At 38.8% G+C, this 19,800-nt stretch overlaps 5 protein-coding genes across 11 annotated transcripts in view; 3 read left to right on the top strand and 2 right to left on the bottom strand.

Annotated features, from left to right (window-relative positions):
- The first annotated feature begins 6 nt into the window (after window positions 1-6).
- LOC109962371 (phospholipase B1, membrane-associated) lies at window positions 7-5,164 on the top strand. Of its 2 annotated transcripts, XM_020604047.1 has the most exons (13): window positions 7-369; window positions 489-547; window positions 973-1,040; window positions 1,117-1,160; window positions 2,111-2,210; window positions 2,305-2,538; window positions 3,171-3,236; window positions 3,345-3,439; window positions 3,695-3,776; window positions 3,863-3,967; window positions 4,052-4,147; window positions 4,398-4,472; window positions 4,710-5,164. In XM_020604047.1, exons 6-13 carry the CDS (start codon window positions 2,428-2,430, stop codon window positions 4,995-4,997), a joined length of 918 nt encoding a protein of 305 aa, XP_020459703.1. In that variant the 5' UTR covers window positions 7-369; window positions 489-547; window positions 973-1,040; window positions 1,117-1,160; window positions 2,111-2,210; window positions 2,305-2,427; the 3' UTR covers window positions 4,998-5,164. The 2 variants fall into 2 exon arrangements, with proteins under 2 accessions (XP_020459703.1, XP_020459704.1); XM_020604048.1 differs by lacking the exons at window positions 7-369; window positions 489-547; window positions 973-1,040; window positions 1,117-1,160 and adding an exon at window positions 1,308-1,328.
- Window positions 5,165-5,931: 767 nt separating this feature from the next.
- LOC109962346 (serine/threonine-protein phosphatase PP1-beta catalytic subunit-like) lies at window positions 5,932-10,764 on the top strand. The gene is made up of 8 exons (XM_020603999.1): window positions 5,932-6,144; window positions 7,256-7,387; window positions 7,666-7,896; window positions 8,057-8,161; window positions 8,549-8,620; window positions 8,797-8,948; window positions 9,660-9,794; window positions 9,884-10,764. The coding sequence occupies exons 1-8, from the start codon at window positions 6,015-6,017 to the stop codon at window positions 9,986-9,988; spliced, it is 1,062 nt and encodes a 353-aa protein (XP_020459655.1). The 5' UTR covers window positions 5,932-6,014; the 3' UTR covers window positions 9,989-10,764.
- Window positions 9,008-15,878, bottom strand: bpnt1 (bisphosphate nucleotidase 1). 5 transcript variants are annotated; one of them, XM_020604000.1, is made up of 11 exons: window positions 15,539-15,878; window positions 14,881-15,002; window positions 14,387-14,491; window positions 14,149-14,256; window positions 13,913-13,961; window positions 13,437-13,520; window positions 13,219-13,310; window positions 12,948-13,145; window positions 12,270-12,375; window positions 11,901-12,053; window positions 9,008-9,488 (listed from the first exon to the last, which is right to left on the bottom strand). In XM_020604000.1, the coding sequence occupies exons 2-10, from the start codon at window positions 14,998-15,000 to the stop codon at window positions 11,902-11,904; spliced, it is 1,014 nt and encodes a 337-aa protein (XP_020459656.1). In that variant the 5' UTR covers window positions 15,001-15,002; window positions 15,539-15,878; the 3' UTR covers window positions 9,008-9,488; window position 11,901. The 5 variants fall into 5 exon arrangements, with proteins under 5 accessions (XP_020459656.1, XP_020459657.1, XP_020459659.1 ...); XM_020604001.1 differs by lacking the exon at window positions 9,008-9,488 and having other exon boundaries at window positions 10,320-12,053; window positions 15,539-15,593; window positions 15,696-15,877; XM_020604003.1 differs by lacking the exons at window positions 9,008-9,488; window positions 15,539-15,878 and adding an exon at window positions 15,509-15,529 and having other exon boundaries at window positions 10,320-12,053.
- A 188-nt stretch (window positions 15,879-16,066) lies between these two features.
- On the bottom strand, window positions 16,067-17,826 carry saysd1 (SAYSVFN motif domain containing 1). Its single transcript, XM_020603848.1, has 2 exons — window positions 17,419-17,826; window positions 16,067-16,857 (listed from the first exon to the last, which is right to left on the bottom strand). Exons 1-2 carry the CDS (start codon window positions 17,611-17,613, stop codon window positions 16,534-16,536), a joined length of 519 nt encoding a protein of 172 aa, XP_020459504.1. The 5' UTR covers window positions 17,614-17,826; the 3' UTR covers window positions 16,067-16,533.
- Window positions 17,395-19,800, top strand: part of grcc10 (gene rich cluster, C10 gene) — a 4,337-nt gene continuing 1,931 nt past the window's right edge. Inside the window, exons 1-3 of one of the 2 annotated variants that reach the window (XM_020603850.1) lie at window positions 17,395-17,483; window positions 18,828-18,878; window positions 19,111-19,287. In XM_020603850.1, the coding sequence (XP_020459506.1) occupies window positions 18,830-18,878; window positions 19,111-19,287 (226 nt within the window). In that variant the 5' untranslated portion in view covers window positions 17,395-17,483; window positions 18,828-18,829. Of the gene's footprint in view, window positions 17,484-17,885; window positions 17,971-18,827; window positions 18,879-19,110; window positions 19,288-19,800 lie in introns of those variants that run through there. The other variant, XM_020603849.1, reaches the window with a different exon arrangement.

The raw sequence follows: 19,800 nt of genomic DNA, 5'->3' as shown, positions 1-19,800 counted from the left end.
GCGGTTCTGTGTTCTAAATAAATGACCAGAAAGACAGAGTTGCATGGTAGTCATTATGAAGGACACGCCCAAGTGCTACCCAGAGTCGTGCGGTGTATGGGACCTGGAGTAGGCACTAATTGACAGCATAGGTGCTAGCGCCCTGCTAGCTAGTTTAGCTGCTCAAAGTATAGGTAGTCTCTCTCCTCCACGCCAGGGGTCATTACAATATTAATACCTGCTTAAAGATGAATAACAGACAAGTAATATTTCAGGAACAGTCATCTTTTTTTTTTTTTCTTTTTTTTTTACCTTTTCTTTTCTTCCAGAACTGGGGAAGTGACTTCTCCTGTGTGAACCTTGCTCCATCTGAGACTGTGCCAACGTCAGGTGAGACAAACTCCCCATCATCTCTTCATTATCAGATGGCAGTCGATATGAGACTCAGTGTTCTTTTTTTATCTATAGTTGTCCGTAGGTTGAATCTCTTTTATGTCTTTTGTCTGTAGTTCACAAGCTGAGAGCAGCAGACATCAAGGTGGTGGCAGCGCTGGGAGACTCTGTAACTGTAAGGGTCATAACACATTTTCAATAAGTACAAGGAAGAAGAGTAACTGAACCAAACAGCTGGGCACATATTAGAAAATCATTAACCAAACCTATGCAGTGAGACACAATAAATGCTTAACAGCCAATAAATATGTTTTTACCATAATATTTTACAGTATGCCTGTGCACTGAAGGGTAACTGTGAAACAACCACGAACCAGTTTATATCGGTTAATTTGGTGTCAATGAACTATGAACCCTTTTATCAATCTGTTATCAGCCATATAGCTTGCACCAATGATGATCACCCCTTTTATGTTCAGGTGCTTGGTTGATGATATAAGAATTATCTTTGCCTATATTTCAGTGTCTTCAATGACAAGTTTCATTTTTCCAAAAAGGGCTGAAGTGTGTATTTTCCTGATGTTTGTTCCTTGTTCACAGGCAGGAACTGGCGCTAAAGCAAAGAGCCTGCTTCAACTCAATAAAGCATATGCAGGTGTATCATGGAGGTATGACACCTAATAAGGTTTATATTATCTATTACATTCCACAAACCATACTGATGTTTGTTGGGTTTTCTTGCAGCATCGGAGGAGATGCGACTCTGGCAACTGTCACGACACTACCAAGTGAGTTTATGCTACTAGTTTGGCCAAAATTAATTTGGCTGAGCCATTGTATCCAACTAAAATATTAATCTCAACATAATGCTTTGAATGTGCATTTATATTCTTCAGAAGAGCATTTTTACTGTCAGCACCAGTTACTGGATGCATGAGGACTTCGATTCAGGAGAGGTGCTGGAAATCAGACATTTAAAACATTAATGTGGAGCATTTCTAAACAATGGATGTCACACAAACACCATTCATATATATGTATGATTAGATTAATTCTTAAATAGCTACCCCCCCAAAACAAATAAATACCTATCCAGGAAATGATTTAGTTGTAACCTTCTCAAATACCGTCTCCATTTGTGACCGAAAGCTGCTGTGGGTACCTTCTGTGCCATAGCTCGCTAGCTGCCTGGCCTTGTGGGAGAATTGTGGCTCAATGAATGCAAAGGCAGACTGTGCGCAAGTAGGAAGTTAAGTTGACAGGCGAGGCAGGCCATCCACTGGTTTTGCTTGGACTGAGTGAAATTACTGGTCGGGCTTTTTTCACTGCTGCTGCCACAGATGACAGAATTTATTTCTTTATGTTGTTACTGCATTTGATTTACTCATTGATTTACTCATTGCCATCAAAATTTTAAAAAATGTAACAAAAAATGCTTCTGAAATGAATCACGAACACTACCTTTAATACAACTAAAAGTATTCTCTTCTCAGCTGCTGATTTCTGAAATCAGGACTTGAAGCTAAGCTATGTGACATTCTTGTTTTTACTCTTACGTACAGACGTACATCTGATAGTCATATTTGGGTGTTTCTTCTCCTGATACATTATTGCTCTTCATCTGGTACAGTGGCTACTTGAAGAATCCTGTAGTTATAGTAACTTCATTCATTCTTTTACCCAGCTGTAGAGACTTACAGAGCATTACTCCTCAGCATTTTCTCTTGTATCCCCTCAGACATCTTGAAGAAGTTCAACCCCTCCTTAGTGGGCTTCTCCAAAGATCAGGGCTTAAAACAGAATGGCTTCAACATGGCTGAACCTGAAGCTAAGGCCTCGTATGTGCGCATTTCTTTTAGTTCTTCCACATGAGTTAAACTTTGATCAACACCTTATCTCTAATGGCTCTTGCCTGGATTTGTTCTGTTACAGAGAGATTCCAGTACAAGTACAAGCTCTCATCAAAGCCATGAGAGAAAATAAAGTGAGACTTCTACAGAACTGAATAACTTTTATAATTTTCTGCAAGCCCGAGTCTGATCACCTCTTTCTTTCATGCTCATGTTCTGTACACATGCTACACAGGAGGTGAACTTTGACAAAGACTGGAAACTTGTCACAATATTTGTGGGGGGAAATGATCTTTGCCATTATTGTATAGACCAAGTAAGTGTTCTTTAAATACATGTATTGTACATAAACACTCTTCTGTTATTTGTTATTTATTTTTGTAATTCAATGTTTATCAGACTTTAACAATGTGAAAAAACATGAAGTCAAAAAACAAACACCTGAACTTTTCTGAACTATGTAACTATATAAAACTATATAACTATATGAAAGATACAGTATGTTTTTGTACTGGCTGAGTCCATGTGACCAGTGGGTGGTCAAGATGTTTATTGCTTCACTCAACTTTAAGGGTTTTTAAGGCATATCTGAGTGTAAAATACATGAACAGTGCACATTTATCAATACCAAATCTTGCCAGACAGTCTTCAAAGGTAATTAAGGTGTCCGTCCCGTTGAGGTCACCTAGGACCCTAATTCCTTTCTCTGCCCAGTCATCCTAGATAAAAGGTTTGCTGCCTAAGATTAAATGGAACTAGGGGAGCACCTATTATATGCCTTTTAACTGCCTTGCAGATTTGCAGTGCGTACATCATTATAGGCCCATATTTGCATGAGCTTTTCCTATGAGAAATATGAGGAAATCTAATGTGATCAGGTCCTCCAATTCCTCCTACACTTCTGTTTATTATAGAAATATAATATGTGTGCTTGATATATTTCTGCAGAATAATCTATCCCCCAAGAATTACAGTCACAATCTTATGCTCAGCTTGGACATGCTCTACAAAGAGGTGAGTTATATTAAAAAAAATTATTAAAACCTGATGCAATCTGTCTTTATGAGTATAAGTGAGTTTTATTTTTCTGTTGTTGCCCATCCTCTCTGTCTCTGTTTGTAGATACCAAGGCTCTTGGTTAACGTTGTGGCGATCTTTCAGATAGATGCACTGAAAACAGTTAAGAGGAACACACTGGGTTGTTCACTACTTCAGAGGTTTGTTCTGTGTAAATCTAGCCTTTTACTATGGCTGCTTTATTTTCTTCCCAGATGTTAAGTTCAATATCAGGTATGGCAATTTACTTAAAGGTTTTTCCCACTTTATTGGCAGGCTAACTACCAATTCAGTTGTCCACACTACTATTATTATCTTAAACCAGTTAGTATATTTTTATTTGAGTCCTCTGAGATCAGCTCCTCATTCATCTTAGCAAAAACAGAAAGAACAGGAATCAGTTCTTTCCCTTCCAGGAACAGCTGTCCCTGTGTTATCAACCCAGATGAAAATTCTCCAGAGCTTGAGGAGATAAAACGAATCAATCATGAGTATCAGGTAATAGATTTTCTAAAATTGTTTTTTAATAGGGTTCCCTCTGTAATTTCCCTCAGTTCACCATTTTCCTTTCTATTTTTTCTTAGGTTGAGATTCAGTATCTTATTTCTGGAGATCGCTATGAAGGAAAAGAAGACTTTGCTGTTGTCCTTCAGCCCTTTTTACAACATTTTTTTATCCCTCATATTGGAGTAAGTTTCAGAGACAAATGTATCAAAACAAGCACACACAAATAATCCAATACACCTTTGCTGAAAGTCTGATCTCGTCCCCAGAAGGGTGAGGCTGACCCGAGTTTCTTCTCGGTTGACTGCTTTCACCTCAGTGAGAGAGCTCACGCTGAGATGGCCATTGCTCTCTGGAATAATATGGTGAGTAATGTTTGAGAGTTAGTTATCTGAAGAATCAGAAACTTGTGTGTGATGAATCATCTCAGGTTTAATTTATGCTGCCATGGAGAGAAACATCTCAACAAGGCTCCACCAGAATTTCCAAATGGCCTGTTTTTTTTACTCCGACAGAAAACATGACCTACACAGTACTGGACCACAATGAAGTAGCATGAATACTATGTGTGTATTTTGGTGGTTTTTAGTTTTACACAAATTTCTTTCTCACCAGTTGGAGCCTGTAGGCAGGAAACAAGCATACAACAACTTCACATATGATCGTTCCAAGATTCGCTGTCCCTCTGAGGTATGTGTGGAGATTTCTGGATTCTGGAGAGAAATCACACTGCTCACAACTCGTGTTGTTATTGTATCACTCACTTTGAAAAATCATATTCTACAATGTCATGGTTATATATTTTGTCAACTTTGTATTCATTATACTATTTATTTCATAATGTATTATTTATTACTGAACACCTTGGGCCCTATGACTCATCATTTATATTCTATGTTTTTACCTTTTTAAAAATCTTTCCCAAAGGCCAATCCTTTCATCTTCACTAGAATCAACAGCCAGCCAAGTCCACCAGTGACTAACACCACTGCTGCTCCAGACACGGACACTAACATTACCACCAGCAGCACCGGCACTGCACCATCCATCTCTCTGCCCATGTGTTCCTCCTCCATCCCTGTATGGGTGCCAGTGGCTGTGGGAATCATCAGTTTACTGACTGGCATTGCTGTTGCCTGGCTACTTCGCGCCTACATTCGGTGTTCAAAAAACAAACAGGAGAGAGTGGTAGAAATGAAAGGAACTAGTTTTTAATGCAATTGTTCTATAGTATGATTTAGCCTTGTTGTTGCATCACATACATTTTGAATAGAAAGTACATTCTAGAAGAAATACCCTACAGAAGCAGCAACATCAATGAGCTATCAAATCAAATCAATTTTATTTATATAGCACTTAAAAAACATCCAGTTGACCAAAGTACTTTACATAGGCAAACTAAAATCACAATAAATAACTAAAATAAACTAGGTTCAGTGCTCAGACACACAGATGACATACATTCAATAAATTAAATTAAAAGGAATGCATCAGGCCCTACCGAGTAGTAAAAGACAAGGCAAATGAATATGTTTTAAGCAATGATTTAAAAGTGGTCAGGTCAGTAGCTGACCCATGACAGCCCTCTTTTTGTTTACCAGTTTCTGACAAAATTATCTGGTCTCTTGCTTTGCTAGAAGTTGGATTTTCTTCACCTGCATACTGTATTTTGTTTTACACTGGACAGCGTGAACAGTCATCCTTTCTGATGCTGTGTGTTGGGAGCAGCTGTTCACAGTTTGCAACTCAGCACTTACAAAATAATCCAGGACTGGAACCAACAAATAAAATACTGTAAAATATTTGTCATTTTTTTGCACTGCACCGAACTGTGAATTATTCTTTGTGCAAGTGATTCTCCATGAATTCATAGGTTTTGTACAATTTTTTTAACTCACTGTCATTGTTTATAAAATAAAATTGATACAATAGTTAAGTCTGACCTAAACGTTTTCATTATAATCCTACCACTGAGTAGTTTGCTCTGTGTTTATTTGCATATCTTCTGAATACTGGCTTTGGGACATTCACCTTTCAGTTGTTAAGCACCTAATAATGCCATGTCATCCAGTGCATAACCTATTTAATATTGAACCCAAGCAATAACAAGCCTGGGATAGCGTTTTAAAACATCTCAACATAAAAAAAAGCACCATAAAACTTATTTGTTCAGTGCATGAGCAAATAGGCTACTTTCTACCTATTTTCATATGCTTGTGGCGCATATCTTGGATGTCTAACAGCCTACAAGTCAACACTCAGGGAAAATTGGTCCCTTTGCGGAACCCTGGCTGTGTGAGTATCAGAAACATGGCGGAAAGCGAACTGAACGTTGACAGCCTCATCTCTCGATTATTGGAAGGTAGGTTAGCGTTGTGATATTTAGTCGTTCCATCAGGAAAACGACCGACTTCTGTGGTCTTGGTTACAACCAGTAACTTCACGATTTTAAGAGTAATTTTAGTATCTTGCATCCTTAGCTATTTATGTTGATAATCAGCGACGTGTAAGCTAGCGATAAGAGCTCTCTGCTCCAAGAGTAACGTTAATGTAAACGTTATTATGTCACTCACTGGTGCCTATTTGCTAATGTTCGATTGCTAATTAACGTTAAAGTTAGTCTTAGCAAACAGTAAACAGAGAGAGATTGGTGAAAAATCCCTGGCTGCTCTTCGAAATAGAGAGCTAACTACGTTAAATAATTTAGCGATATTTTATAACAACTAAACTATGTGGGCAAGCTAGGAGAGGTGGGCTAGCGGGTACTCGGTTATTAAGGGTGAAATACGTTGGAACGAGGAATTCTGGGGTTGGTAAGCGTTGCGTGTCTTGCTTCTGTGGTTGCTAAGTAACGTTAAATGTTCTCTTTGTGATGCAACTCGACCGGACACGCCCCCTTAGCGTAGCTCACTAAAGCGTGAATATATTAGCTATTCAAAACGAATTGCTAAAACTGTACAAAACAGTACCTGAATATGATAAAATATTATTTAAACGTATAACCAATTAATTTTTCAATAACTGAGTTATTATTTTTTATTTATTATTTTCAATTACTTACAACTCGTGTGCTGTTTTATTGTTTTTGATGCTACTAGATACATTTTCTCTTACTATTCAGACACATTAGACATGATTCAGGGAATATACACCTATTCTGCTATTTTATTGGGATAATATTCACTTTTGGCACTAAATTTTGTTCTTAAAACAGATACTTGAACCTCAAAACTGATTTTTTGCTGTCACTCCCAAGCAGTGCTGGAAGAAGTACTCAGATTCTTTACTTAAGCAAAAGTAGCATTACCACAATGTAAAAAAATACTTAAAAGTTCTGGATTCAAAATGTTACACAATGTACAAAGATATTAGCAACAGAGTATACAGTAATTGTCCTAATTCATTGTGTCTATTACGTACTGATGCCATTTTAATGATCTGCCTGTTGATCTCTTTGTGCTTTTGCCTTGCAGTGCGAGGATGTCGTCCAGGGAAGATTGTACAGATGACAGAGGCTGAGGTGCGTGGGCTCTGCATCAAGTCCAGAGAGATTTTCCTCAGTCAGCCAATCCTGCTAGAACTGGAGGCTCCACTCAAAATCTGTGGTGAGAACCGGCACCTGTCACCACCATCTTACACTGTGGAAAATGACTGGAAAGCAAATAATTCTGGGTTATATGAAAACTTGTATATAATGAATGTACATGTGCCTCTGGCTCTTTCCTTGTATTCAGGTTGTAAAATACACAATTATTGTACCGTAAAGGCTTTTAGAGCAAAAGTTACAACCTAATAGATGACTGTATATTACTGCAATACATACAGCGTATACACCAGAACAGAAAAAATGTGCTGATAAAAAGTCATTCACATATAATTCCAGGAGATATCCATGGACAGTACACAGACTTGCTGAGGCTGTTTGAGTATGGAGGTTTCCCTCCAGAGGCCAACTACCTGTTCCTAGGGGATTATGTGGACAGAGGGAAGCAGTCACTGGAGACCATCTGCTTGCTGCTCGCTTACAAGATCAAATACCCAGAAAACTTCTTCTTGCTCAGGGGAAACCACGAGTGTGCCTCCATCAATCGCATCTACGGCTTCTATGATGAGTGTAAGTTTGTTGCGCGCTGGATACATGTGCATACTGTTCAGTCCTATGTTGTGCATTTGGTCAAGGAGAGCCTGAGAAAAATGAGAATTACAAATAAACAGAAATTTTGATCCAGTCTTTTTTTAGTTAAGAGCCTCACCTTTCTTTATTTCTTCCTCAGGCAAGCGCAGGTTCAACATAAAGCTCTGGAAGACATTCACAGACTGTTTTAATTGCCTGCCTATCGCTGCAATTATTGATGAGAAGATTTTCTGCTGCCACGGAGGTTTGTGAAGTATCCCACATATGTAGTAATGTACTGCTAGATAATGTGATATATTATCTATTTGATTGAAGTGACCCTCTATATGACTGATGTTTATAATGCAACATCACATTTATACATAATTTCACAGGGGATGTAATATTTTATGTAAACAATATTGAATGGCAAATATTTTATAGAATAGTTAGAAAGTAGTCTTATCATTTTCTTTGTAACAGTCAGTTAAAATACAGTATGTGTGAAGTAACCACAGATGTTAAGTGTGTTGTAATGTCACATCAGTGTGCCATGTTGTGTTATCTTAAGTTCATTACATTGTTATTTTGCTTTAGGATGAATAAAAGTTGTGTAACATTCTGTAACAATATAATCGTGTGCTCCCCTCAGGGCTTTCACCTGACCTTCAGTCCATGGAACAAATTCGACGCATTATGAGACCCACTGATGTCCCAGACACAGGTCTGTTGTTCAGTGCATTTGTGTTACTGAACTAAAATCTTGATGAGCTGATCCATTATTTACATATGGTCTCCAGGAAAGCAGGACATTGTTGTATACATTACAGTAGTACATCTGCATTGCTTGATGATGTGTAAAATCAAAACAAGGACTCCCCGACCTCTGATTTGTCCTAGGCTTGCTGTGTGACCTGCTGTGGTCAGACCCAGACAAAGACGTCCAGGGATGGGGGGAAAATGATCGGGGAGTTTCCTTCACTTTCGGAGCTGACGTGGTTAGCAAGTTCCTCAACCGCCACGACCTGGATCTCATCTGCCGAGCACATCAGGTTAACATTTCTGCAGCCTTCCGACTTATAGATTCAAAATAATACTGTGGAAAATCAAACTTTATTTTATTACGGAAAATAAATTGTAAATTCATTTTACAAATTCACAAGATCTTCAGAATACATTATAAACAAATACAGAAATGGAAACATACGTGATTTCATACAAACGTTTATACCTTTTATTCAAGTCTTGTGAATAGGTGCATTAAATACAGCATTAAAGTGAAGGCAGTTTTCGGATAAATGAATGGCATAAAATAAGTGATGGGAATGTCAGTTTTTTTTTTTTTTTTAGCTAATGCAGAAATTGAAATGCTTGGCAAATGTCTAACAATATAAAGTTACGTAGTGCAGCTCTGGTCTCCTGTAGCTTCTCTGTCACACATCAGCCCTGAAGTGTTGCCATGTGCCATCACAGGCTGCCGCCGTTGTGTGGTCTTTAATTTAACATAATGGTTGCGGGTGTTTTGGTGCGTGTCCTATGGTGCCCTTGACTTTTTCCTCAGAATTCTGACTTTTTTTCTCTGAGTCTGATTTCTGAGAAAAAAAAACAGAACTCAAATTAATTTTGTTTAGTGGCCCTAATGGTCTTCTATACATAGGAATGTAGTTAAACTGCTTACTAAATGTTGATATACTGCTTATAAAAGCTAAATAGTGGAAAGTCAATTAAAGTCTGACCACATTATTTGTTACTATACCACACAGGTTGTTGAAGATGGCTACGAGTTCTTTGCCAAGCGACAGCTGGTGACACTGTTTTCTGCCCCCAACTACTGCGGGGAGTTTGACAATGCAGGCGGCATGATGAGTGTGGACGAGTCCCTCATGTGCTCTTTTCAGGTAGACAGAGTGTAGTGTTTGTTGAACAGGCACATTAATCTTGATTTACATGCTGTTGTATTTATCACAGCCATCATCCTTTCTTTCAGATCCTGAAGCCGTCAGAGAAAAAAGCTAAGTACCAGTATGGAGGGGTGAATTCAGGACGCCCTGTCACCCCGCCTCGCACTGCTCAGGCACCAAAAAAGAGGTGAGTGGCTGGCCCTGACTCTCCAGCTCCTACCCCTGGCTGATCTCTGGCCCACATCCCAGCTGGCTGCCTCAAACACTCCAGCCTTCTCTTAGACAGTTTGTTTATGTGTAAACAGAAACTCCTGGAGTGTTTTTTTTGCTTGTTCTTTGGGTACTTTTATGAACACGTGAGTGGTACTGTTTTTTTTAATGCCACGGTATTGTACGTATTAACTCAGCTCTCACTTCTACTACTCAGTCCATTCAGCAATATTCAAGCCAACCTCTTGTGGAATGTGCAAGATGTTAAGAATAGTTGTTTCTCTACCTTCAGATTAATGATTTTCATTGTGATTTTTTTTTTGGACACATGCACGTTTGTTAGACAGAGGTAGGTTGTTTGCCTGAGATTCTCCCAGGCCACAGGGCCAAATACCCTACTTCCCTCTCCACTTGATTCATCTAATGTGTATGTAACTTACCTAGTTATCACCACTGTCCCTTTGTATAGTGGGTGGAATAGCACACATCTTAATGAGGACATCAGTAACACTGTTACATCTGTGGAGTATTAAGCTACAGCCAGCGGCTGGCTAACTTAACTTAGCTCAGAACCTGGATAACATTACTCTCTGTTTTCCTATCCTTGTGCTAAGCCGCTAGCTACTGGCTGTAGCTTTGTATTTACCATACAGAAATGACAGCCATATCAGTTTTCTCACCTAACTCTTGGCAAGAAAATGACGAGAGTTTTTCCCCAAAATGCCATATGCAATAAAATAAAATGATTATAAAAAAATTACAGACGCTATAAACTAGATTATCACTACATCAGATACATTTTGTTTCCAGCCTCTTTCACAACCAGCACCAAGCTCTGAACCTGTTTTACCTGTCATAAACACTGAAGGAGCATTTGTGGTTGTTATAAAGAGTAGACTTTCCACTGTTGGTATAAAATGAGGAAAAACTGAGCAATGCAATGGTGTAAACTGACTATATATGGAAAATGCAGGAACCAAACTTCTGTGTGCACCTTGAGTTTGTGTACTTTAAATCTGGTACGTACAGCACAGGTATATAAAAGGAATATAAAATAAACATGAAGCACATGGCAGAAACTGAAGAACAGTAAAGGGTAAAAAAAAATAAAATACTAGTTTTCAGTAGATTCACTTTTAAACTGAGAGCTGTTTATTTGTCACACCATTAGATGTTTTAATACTTTTAAATTTTATCTGTACTCTAATTTCCCATCCCACTGAGAGGAGTTGTATTAAATTTTGTTCTACAGTTGTGCAATGACAATAAAGGGATTTTATCTTGTGTCGACCTCTCACACGGAACATTGTTGCACATCACATGACACTGTAATGAGGTCAAATCCTTAAGTCAGGACGATGGCATTTTGTTTGTTGTTGGCATTTAGAGCTGTATTACATTGTTCCCAATTAGTACTTATTAAAATAAGTGCAGTAAATTATTTTCCAATTACTAATCAACATTTAACCTCTGTATTTTAATTTATTTCAGTCTTCTCTTTTGCCTTGTAAATCTATTGGTTTTCAAGTTGAAAACAGTATGTTAATCTGCTTTGAGATTTGTATGGCTTTGTTTCAGTCGAGTCAAATAAATGGAAGTGCTGTTGAGCCTGTCTGTTTGTTGCCGGTTAATAAAGTGATAAAGTAATAAAGTCACATTTAATTACACTCTGCCAGTATGACTGTGCCCATGTTCAATCATGGGCACCGGAAAAAACAAATCTTTACATCTGGTAAAAATTTGATATAAAAGTCTAATATTGTCAGATTAAGTAAAAATTAAGTTTTTCCACACATGCCCAGGAAAAATTATATTATGGACTTTAAGCTTTAAGTGTGATTTCTCTGTACCGGAGGAAGATCAGTGTTTCAACATTTTCTGATTTAGACAGACCTCAATCTGACTTCAGGGCGAGCAGCACTGACTGTGGTACTCTGCTGATGTAGTACTCATGGTTGCGTAGTGTAGCGAGAACCCCTGCAGAATTCATGTGCTTTACATTAGCATCATAGCGGTATGCATTGCCATGCATGTCAGTCAGTTTACCTGCACAAGAAAAAAGTAGTTGATGAAATATTTCACAAAACATTTTAGAAACTGATCCAAAGACCAATAAACTTTGTATCTTGGAAAATGCAAAGCCTAGAATTTAGTATTGGCTCACATGCCAATAAAATATACCACTACTTTATTTTTTAAAAAGTTTGTACATGAGGACATTTTGAATGCTCCCAATATGCTGAGGCATATGATGGTTTTTACCTCCAACAGCATGAAGAATGGCTTCAGGAGCACAGGTGTCCCATTTTTTGCATCCCAGACTAGCAAAGACATAAGCAGACGCTTTCCCCTCAACAAGCTGGATTATCTGCAGAGAGATGATACAATAAACAAGCATGTTTTACAGTTCAACATGCTTCTTGCCTGGTGTGCTTGAAGAGTTATTGCTAAAGTGTGTTTTCCCTTGTCATGAAATTAATGTTCCCAGCCCTGTTTCGCTTACAAGATACATGCACCTACCAAGCAAACATCAGTAATGAAAACTAGTAGTAGCAGTGGTGCTCTGTCAGTCAGTTAGCTCACTAACAGAGTAAAATTTTTGTAGTCAATTCATAAAGAGTACCAAACATTAGTTAGTTTTTCAACATTTGATTATCAAATGTTAAAAATGTTTCAGGAGTTATAACTTTGAGGCACCGTCAGAGCATCAGACCTGTAGTAAACACTCGCTACTGCCAAGTACAGCAGCTGAGTCAGAATCGTGTGTTGTTTCTGATCTTGCTGTGAGATTTCAGTCACTTGAGGTTAGGATCAGGAACCATGACATGACGACACTTCATGTACATACAAACATGACACAAACTTCTGGTTGGTCAACAGAACCAAAATCCAGTTTACATCTTTTGTACACTCAGCATTAAAAGTTTATATCCATCTCACCTTGTTTCCAGCACCACCCACTCTTATAACTTCATGAGGTTCCATGGCGTCTACGCAGTCCATTACCACCTTGTTGCTATGGGAACGGGTGGTAGTGACGATCCGTTTGTCACCTCGAACTTCCTGCAGCTGAAATCCAAACGTGCCCAAACCTAGCATTCCCCATATGGTCCGTCCTAAATCTGCTCCTTCCCCCAGCTGAAGAGGAACAAGTCTGAATTAACCACCGTGACACATGCAGCTGTGGGACATCATTTAGTTTAGTTTGTACCTGGTAGTTGTGGAAAGGCTGGTTGATGACACCTGCAATAGCTCTGCCTCCATATGCAATGCCAATCAGCACTGTCACATTATCCAGGAGCCCTGAAGTTAGAAAAGAGGAGGATTTTAGCTGGAGGCCACTGTTTACTGCACTTTAATTGCTAAGTGAGATCTAAGTATGATCTTTCTATCAGTTTCCTGCTGTTGCCCTCTATTAGACCTCCATACAGAGAGCTGTGCTGTGAGGCTGAGAGGTGTCCAAGCACTTGTGTGGTATCTGGGCCTCAATCTGGTGATGGAGACACCTCGACGCTGGGGTCAGCAGAAAAAGAGGCAGATAGCAGGAGCAGAGACACATGGACAGGAAAGAAAAAGATGAAAGTGACAGTGAGGCTCTGAGAGCCGAGAGCCAGAAAGCACCGGTGCACAAGATCAGTTGGCAAACAAATACCAGCAAAGACAAACCAAACCAAATCAAAACAAAGATTTGTGATAAATATTACAGCACTGGTGCATGTGCCAAAGCTTCAACCACCATTATTAATCCGTCCACAGAATAAATTATATACCATGATCATAGCAGAGATTCTTGATAAAGAAGTGGATAATGCACAATATAATCTCAGCCCACAGAGCAGAAAGTGATGCAAAGCGTAGTTTCACACAGACATTCATGTGGAGGCAGATTTTCTAGGAGAGCCTACCTTCAGTATATTCCTTTGTGCCATCAAGAGGATCAACCCACACAACTAGCTGAGATTCAGAAAGACAGAAAACACATGCACACAATCAAAGTAAACACCACAATATTTTTATGTATTGACACGTGTAATGTGCTGACTTCTGACAATTATGATACAGAAAATATTGTTTAATTCAGCTAAATTTAAGAACTGTTACTGAAGATATACAATGCTTTTCTGAATCGATTGGCTGTTACCTCCTCCTCCTTCAGTGTGCTATATTCTGCTGGACATGTCTTGTGGAGGATTTCCTCTGCCTGGCCAGTCTCAATGAGGTCTTCCCCTACCTCCTCAGCTGGAAGCTCCTACAGGAACAAGAGATGCATATGATCACGAGTCATTGTCCTCACTGTGTTTCTAAAGCATTTGACCAACACATGGTATCAACACCATTGACTGTACGGTCAACACAAACTCTCTAATGAACTCGCTCACCTCCTCTGCAATGATGGTGACTTTGGGGAAGCGTCTGGACAGTGAAGCACAAATGCTCTGCTGTGCAAGTCTGTCTGCCAGTGTCTGGAGATCATTAGCTCCCGTCTGTGCAAGGGTACAAAGAGGAATTAGAAAAGGTTAAAATCTGTGTATTCACTGTTATAACCTGCCAATGTATGAGCAAGCTCCTACTACACATCATGAAAAGTTGGCTTTTGGATGTTGCTTTTTGTCTTTTGTATTCACCACCCACAACCTTTGGTTTCCATCTTTATATTAGGAAAATGAATGCGCAGCAGGCTCTTGTGACACGCCTGAGCACACAGCAAACATTATTGCCAAGCAGGGTAAGTGCAGAGTGACTGTAAAGCCTGTATGGCATCCCCTAGAATGAATGAATGAGTACAGACCTCATGTTCACTGTGATGGATGTTAAAGCAAGTTGCTAAATTGGTTTTGGGATTTTTAGATACAAAATATAAAACAGGCCCCACCTTCTCTACAACACCAAGCTCTCCACTATGAAGGACCCTCCTCACAATGGCCCCGGCTTTCTCAGCCACAGTGTAGGCAGAAGCCAACAGCCGCATAACCACAGCAGGATTTCCAGACATTACTGACAGAGAACAGAAAGTACATCATTGTCAGTGAACACTTTCAAAAACATTACCAACGTCTACATCTACAGCCTCTAAAATGAATGATGAAGCTTAGATGATGACATAATGTTACACTTTTAACGTTATACTTTTCGAAAATGCTAAGTTGTTTACTTCTCTTTGTCTGCATCGTTCATCGTATGATTATTTTATGGAGATGTAACTGAATAGCTAATGGCAACAATTCATCTCAGTGACAGAATTCACCTGAAATTGAATGAAATTAGCAATAATCAGCCACTACAAACGTTGCACTTAACTGTTCTTTCACTGTCAAATGCCACAGATCAAGCATTAAGAGCAGATAAGTTTTCTTATTGAAGCATTTTTATTAACTATTAGCGAACTAGCTCAAGCTTATGCAGTCTTTGCGAGCTAGCATGCCACAGCTAATAGTTAGCCCAGGCAGAAATATTAATATCAAGTGCAAACGTTTCTGCATCTAAATGTTATCAAAGCTTACTGATAATAACACAAGGAACTCGCCACTTACTGTAGAAGTTGAGCCAGCGTGATTTAAGAAGTGGATAACCTTTGAGCCCAACAAGCTGAAATTAACGACCAAGATAGTTACCTTGCTACGCAAGAGACAAATGGCGAGCCCGCATGACATTCGGGAAAATGTGAATAAAGATGTGTTTAAACCGTACAAAAAATGACGCAAACACCGATCTACAGGTAGTGGTGGTTTCGACCGAGGGTACGCCACTCGTTTTGGTTCCTTAAACAGAAACGTGCATATATGCCCTTAGATGATTTAACAGCTTTCAAGCAAATACGGAAGTGTTATGGTGGTGAATCATTTTGCTTTGTCAGGCACGATCCCCATGGGTAAAACGTCACGAAGGGTCAAAGCGTCCGTCGAATTTGGTTGCAGCTAAAGTACGAAAATCAAACAAAATCATTGGACATACAGATTTACTCGACATTTTTCAAACAGATTATTCTCAACACTGTCATTACACTTATTTCAGATTCCATAAAGAGTTTTACACGAACACATCTTGACAGACACCAGACATTACTGCTAGACTTCAAAATGCTTTATTAAATTGTGAAAGCATTACATTTACCAAACAGTAAACATAATTTTCACATAAAAATTATAAGCAGCCTTCCATTTATCTGTGTGTATGTGAATTACAATGAACGGTTGTCTTCTCATTCACATTCGTAAACACCAGTCCCACATTTTCCATCAATCCCACATTGATCAGTAAATGAAAATGGAAAGTAGAGGTGAATGTTAAAAGACACTGTGAAAGGTGTAGCCTTACATGAGTTAAGTGTCCCACAAGCTGCTTCAGAAGGGAAGTAGAAACACAGACAAAGCTGTAAATAGACAATCTCAATTTTATGTTATACAAACGTACAGTAGTAAACTGAGTGTACCATTTTTATATTGTTGTAAATTATTAAATTCAAATCTTGAAAAGTATAAAGAAAAAAAACCATTATTCTGTTATAAATATGCAAATCATAAGCATGTCATCTGTTAGTCAGAGGTCTGTAACCCATCTCTCCCTCCAGCTGCTCTGCAGTGAGAGAGCCCAGCAGAGGTTGACAATCTGGATTGAACACAGAATAAGCACTCATTTCACCAGGCTCCCGGGCTGCTGGGCTACGAAGTCCTTCATACATCCAGTAAAAGAGGGAGATGACGAAGAAAGGCAGGCCGAACTCCAGTTCAACAAAAAGACCAAACAGTACCAACCACAGCAGCACTTTGAGCAACATGAGGTTTGAGATGACAAACTGCCTTGAAGTCAGCCACCTCCCCAGAGCGCTGTCCAGCAGCCAGTTGCTAAGGTCCTGCAGAGAACAACAGGAGGTTCACCGGTTTAATATGTTTCAGTTACTTTTATACCGCTTACAATGGCTCTGAGCACAACATAGACCTCTGGGTGCCCATTTAGGCGTTTTTAGTTAAGGAGCACAGGAGATGTTTCTAGCTGGAGTACTGTAGTTTGATACATTTAAACTTGAACCAGTTATAGACAGACTAATATTTAAGAGTTCTCCTGAAGCACTGCATCAGACACTGACAGGTCTATATGCAGCCTATAAATAAATTCAGAACTTTTGTATTCCTTTTAATGCATTTCATAAGAAAACTGAGTTCAGTGCTTTTAGGACTTCGTTTATTTCTACATTAAATGCTTTGCTGAGAACAATTACTGAGCTGATTATATGTCTGTAACATATGATTGATAATCAGTCATTTAGCAAGCAAAAACAGCTCTGACTGTAGCCCCGCATAAATTAAAAGCAGTCTTAAATTTGTGAGAGCCAAAGGCAGTCAACACTAGTAAGTACAAAAAAGTTAAAGTTAAAAAAAAACAGCAGCTACTCATGAGCAAAGTGACATCTCACCTTGCTTTGGGAGCTCCGCGTTGAAGCTCGGCGGTTTTCGGGCTCCTCTAGCCTTTGACGATCAGGTATTGGTGTTGTATCAGATTGAGCAGCTGTGTCTGTAGGCACTCCGGGCTGTGTTCCAGCACTCTGATCCATTTTAACAGCATTTTCTGCCTGTCGCCGAGCTCTGAACTCTGCAAGCTTCTGCTCCATCTTAAATAGTCAAACTAGCTAAACGTTATCAGGTCTACGTAGCAAGAGTTGCTAGAACAACTCATTCAAAACTTGCTATCTGCTTTGCTTGAGTACAGCTTTATACACGTCCAATATAATAATGTTGCATCTTCATCACTTTAACTCCATTTTTTGTGAACATTTCAAAATGCTACTAGCTTAGCCAGACATTTGTTTACCTTTTAAGCTAGGCCAGCGTCTATCTGAAAGAAGAGCGGCAAGTCGTAAAATGTCAACAGCTGTCGTAAAATGTCAACAGCTGTCGTAAAATGTGTCGTTTTCTAGCAAAATTACACAGGTCTGTTTCAAGCTAACGAGAGGTTATATTATTCATTGGTGAGTAACCAAACGGCTACGCTTTCGTTTAGGATGGTTAATCGTTTTTATAGGTGTATTTGTTTTTGCCATGGGCAAATGTTTATAAGCGATCGACACAGTGGCGTAAACGTTTGATGAACAAACGTTACTGATGTCCAGCCAACTAATCATCACAACCACAGTCTTTTTTATGTTGCCTTGTTATTGTGGAAGACTGGTTAGTTAACAAAAGGTTAACTAACTGAAGTGGTAGTAGAAATATTCGGATGCCTTAATGAAGTAGAAATGCCAGGCTGAAAATAAATAAAAAGTTATGCATTAAAAATATCCTTAAAAGCGCAAAGGTATTATCAGGAAATGCACAGTTGTGCAAAAGTTCCTTCCTGACTGCCAGTGACAGTCATCCAGGAATTCACAGATCCATAGTTACATTCGTAACTTCCATTAATTTGAGTATTATGGGCTATTGTTAACGATATCTGCCTACTATATTCTCAGCTAATACCATTAAAATAACCAATGTAATAAAATAAAATCACACAAATGGCCAAAACCAAAGATGACATATTCAAATGTTCGTTTTGTCTGATCAACAGTTTACTAATTCAAAACAATACGTTTACAGGGAAATAAAACAAAAGAAAAGCAAGTGAAAAGAAGGAATTTTTGGCAGGTTTTCTTGAAAAATGACAGATTATAAATAGCTGGAGATCAGTTTTCTGTAGATCTTGTTAATTTTATTTAATTCAACAACTAATTTAATCCATACAACCAGTATTAATCCTGTTATCTCAGCCATCTACAGTAGTTTCTTTTCTGTTCCTTTTACTCACTGTATGAGTCTGAGTGCAGCTTGTTCTCCCTCTTCCCTGCAGACATGGCCTCAGCTCCACAGCAGCCCACCCTGACTATTGAACAGACCAGAGGTGACAAGAGCTGATTTTGATCTAGGAGTCTTTTTCTAGTCCTTTTGCTCTGGCTGAGTTGTTTCCAAGTAAAACACTTGGCAACATTTCATTCTTAAGTTTGGGCTTGTTGCAGCATATTTTTTGGAGTTAATTTTTTTATGTACTTAGACTAAGATCATTTACTAGTAATGATTTACTACAGTATATAATTAAAATTACCTTTATATTTATGTTTTTTTTTTGTTCATAGTGGTACTAAGTGAGGTCATCCAGGCCTTCTCGGTACCAGAAAACGCTGCTCGGATGGAGGATGCTCGAGAGAGCGCCTCCAACGACATGGGCAAGATGCTACAGCTTGTGCTACCTGTGGCCACCCAGATTCAACAAGAAGTCATCAAGGCCTATGGATTCAATAATGAGGGAGAAGGTGAGACTGCTTTGTGGATCTAAGAGAAATCCTGTGATGCACATTCTTCTGCATGATGCCAGTGTGATTTCTGTGGTCATTAACCCTTCCTTGAGAACCCTACCGATGTACTCTGTCATCCACTAAACTAATCCAAGCAGTAGAGCAATAGCAACTAATAGTATACTTTATAAAATCAAAGCTTTTGCAGGACAGTATTTTTTGTTCCCTGAGCCTACATATTTTGCAGGTCAGGGTACAACTGTCCTGTGGGTTTGAGCCAAAAGTAATTCTTATAGAGCTGAAATGATTGACTGAAAGATTCTTATTATTCTTATTCTTATTATTCTTTTCTTTCAAGCATGTAAAAACAGTTGATATGTCAACACACATAATTTTACACATATCCAACAAATGCTAATCCAATATCAATGTGCTTATATCTAGTACATGCTTGAATGGAGTAGGAAGAAGTCAGACTTATCCAGTCCTACCCCATGACATCATCTTACCATCATTGGTTTGCAAGCAGTA

The sequence above is a fragment of the Monopterus albus genome, unplaced genomic scaffold, assembly GCF_001952655.1.
Source record: "Monopterus albus unplaced genomic scaffold, M_albus_1.0 scaffold63.1, whole genome shotgun sequence".
NCBI lineage: Eukaryota > Metazoa > Chordata > Actinopteri > Synbranchiformes > Synbranchidae > Monopterus > Monopterus albus.
Note: the sequence above shows the minus strand (reverse complement) of the source record. Positions and strands in the feature narration are given on the sequence as shown.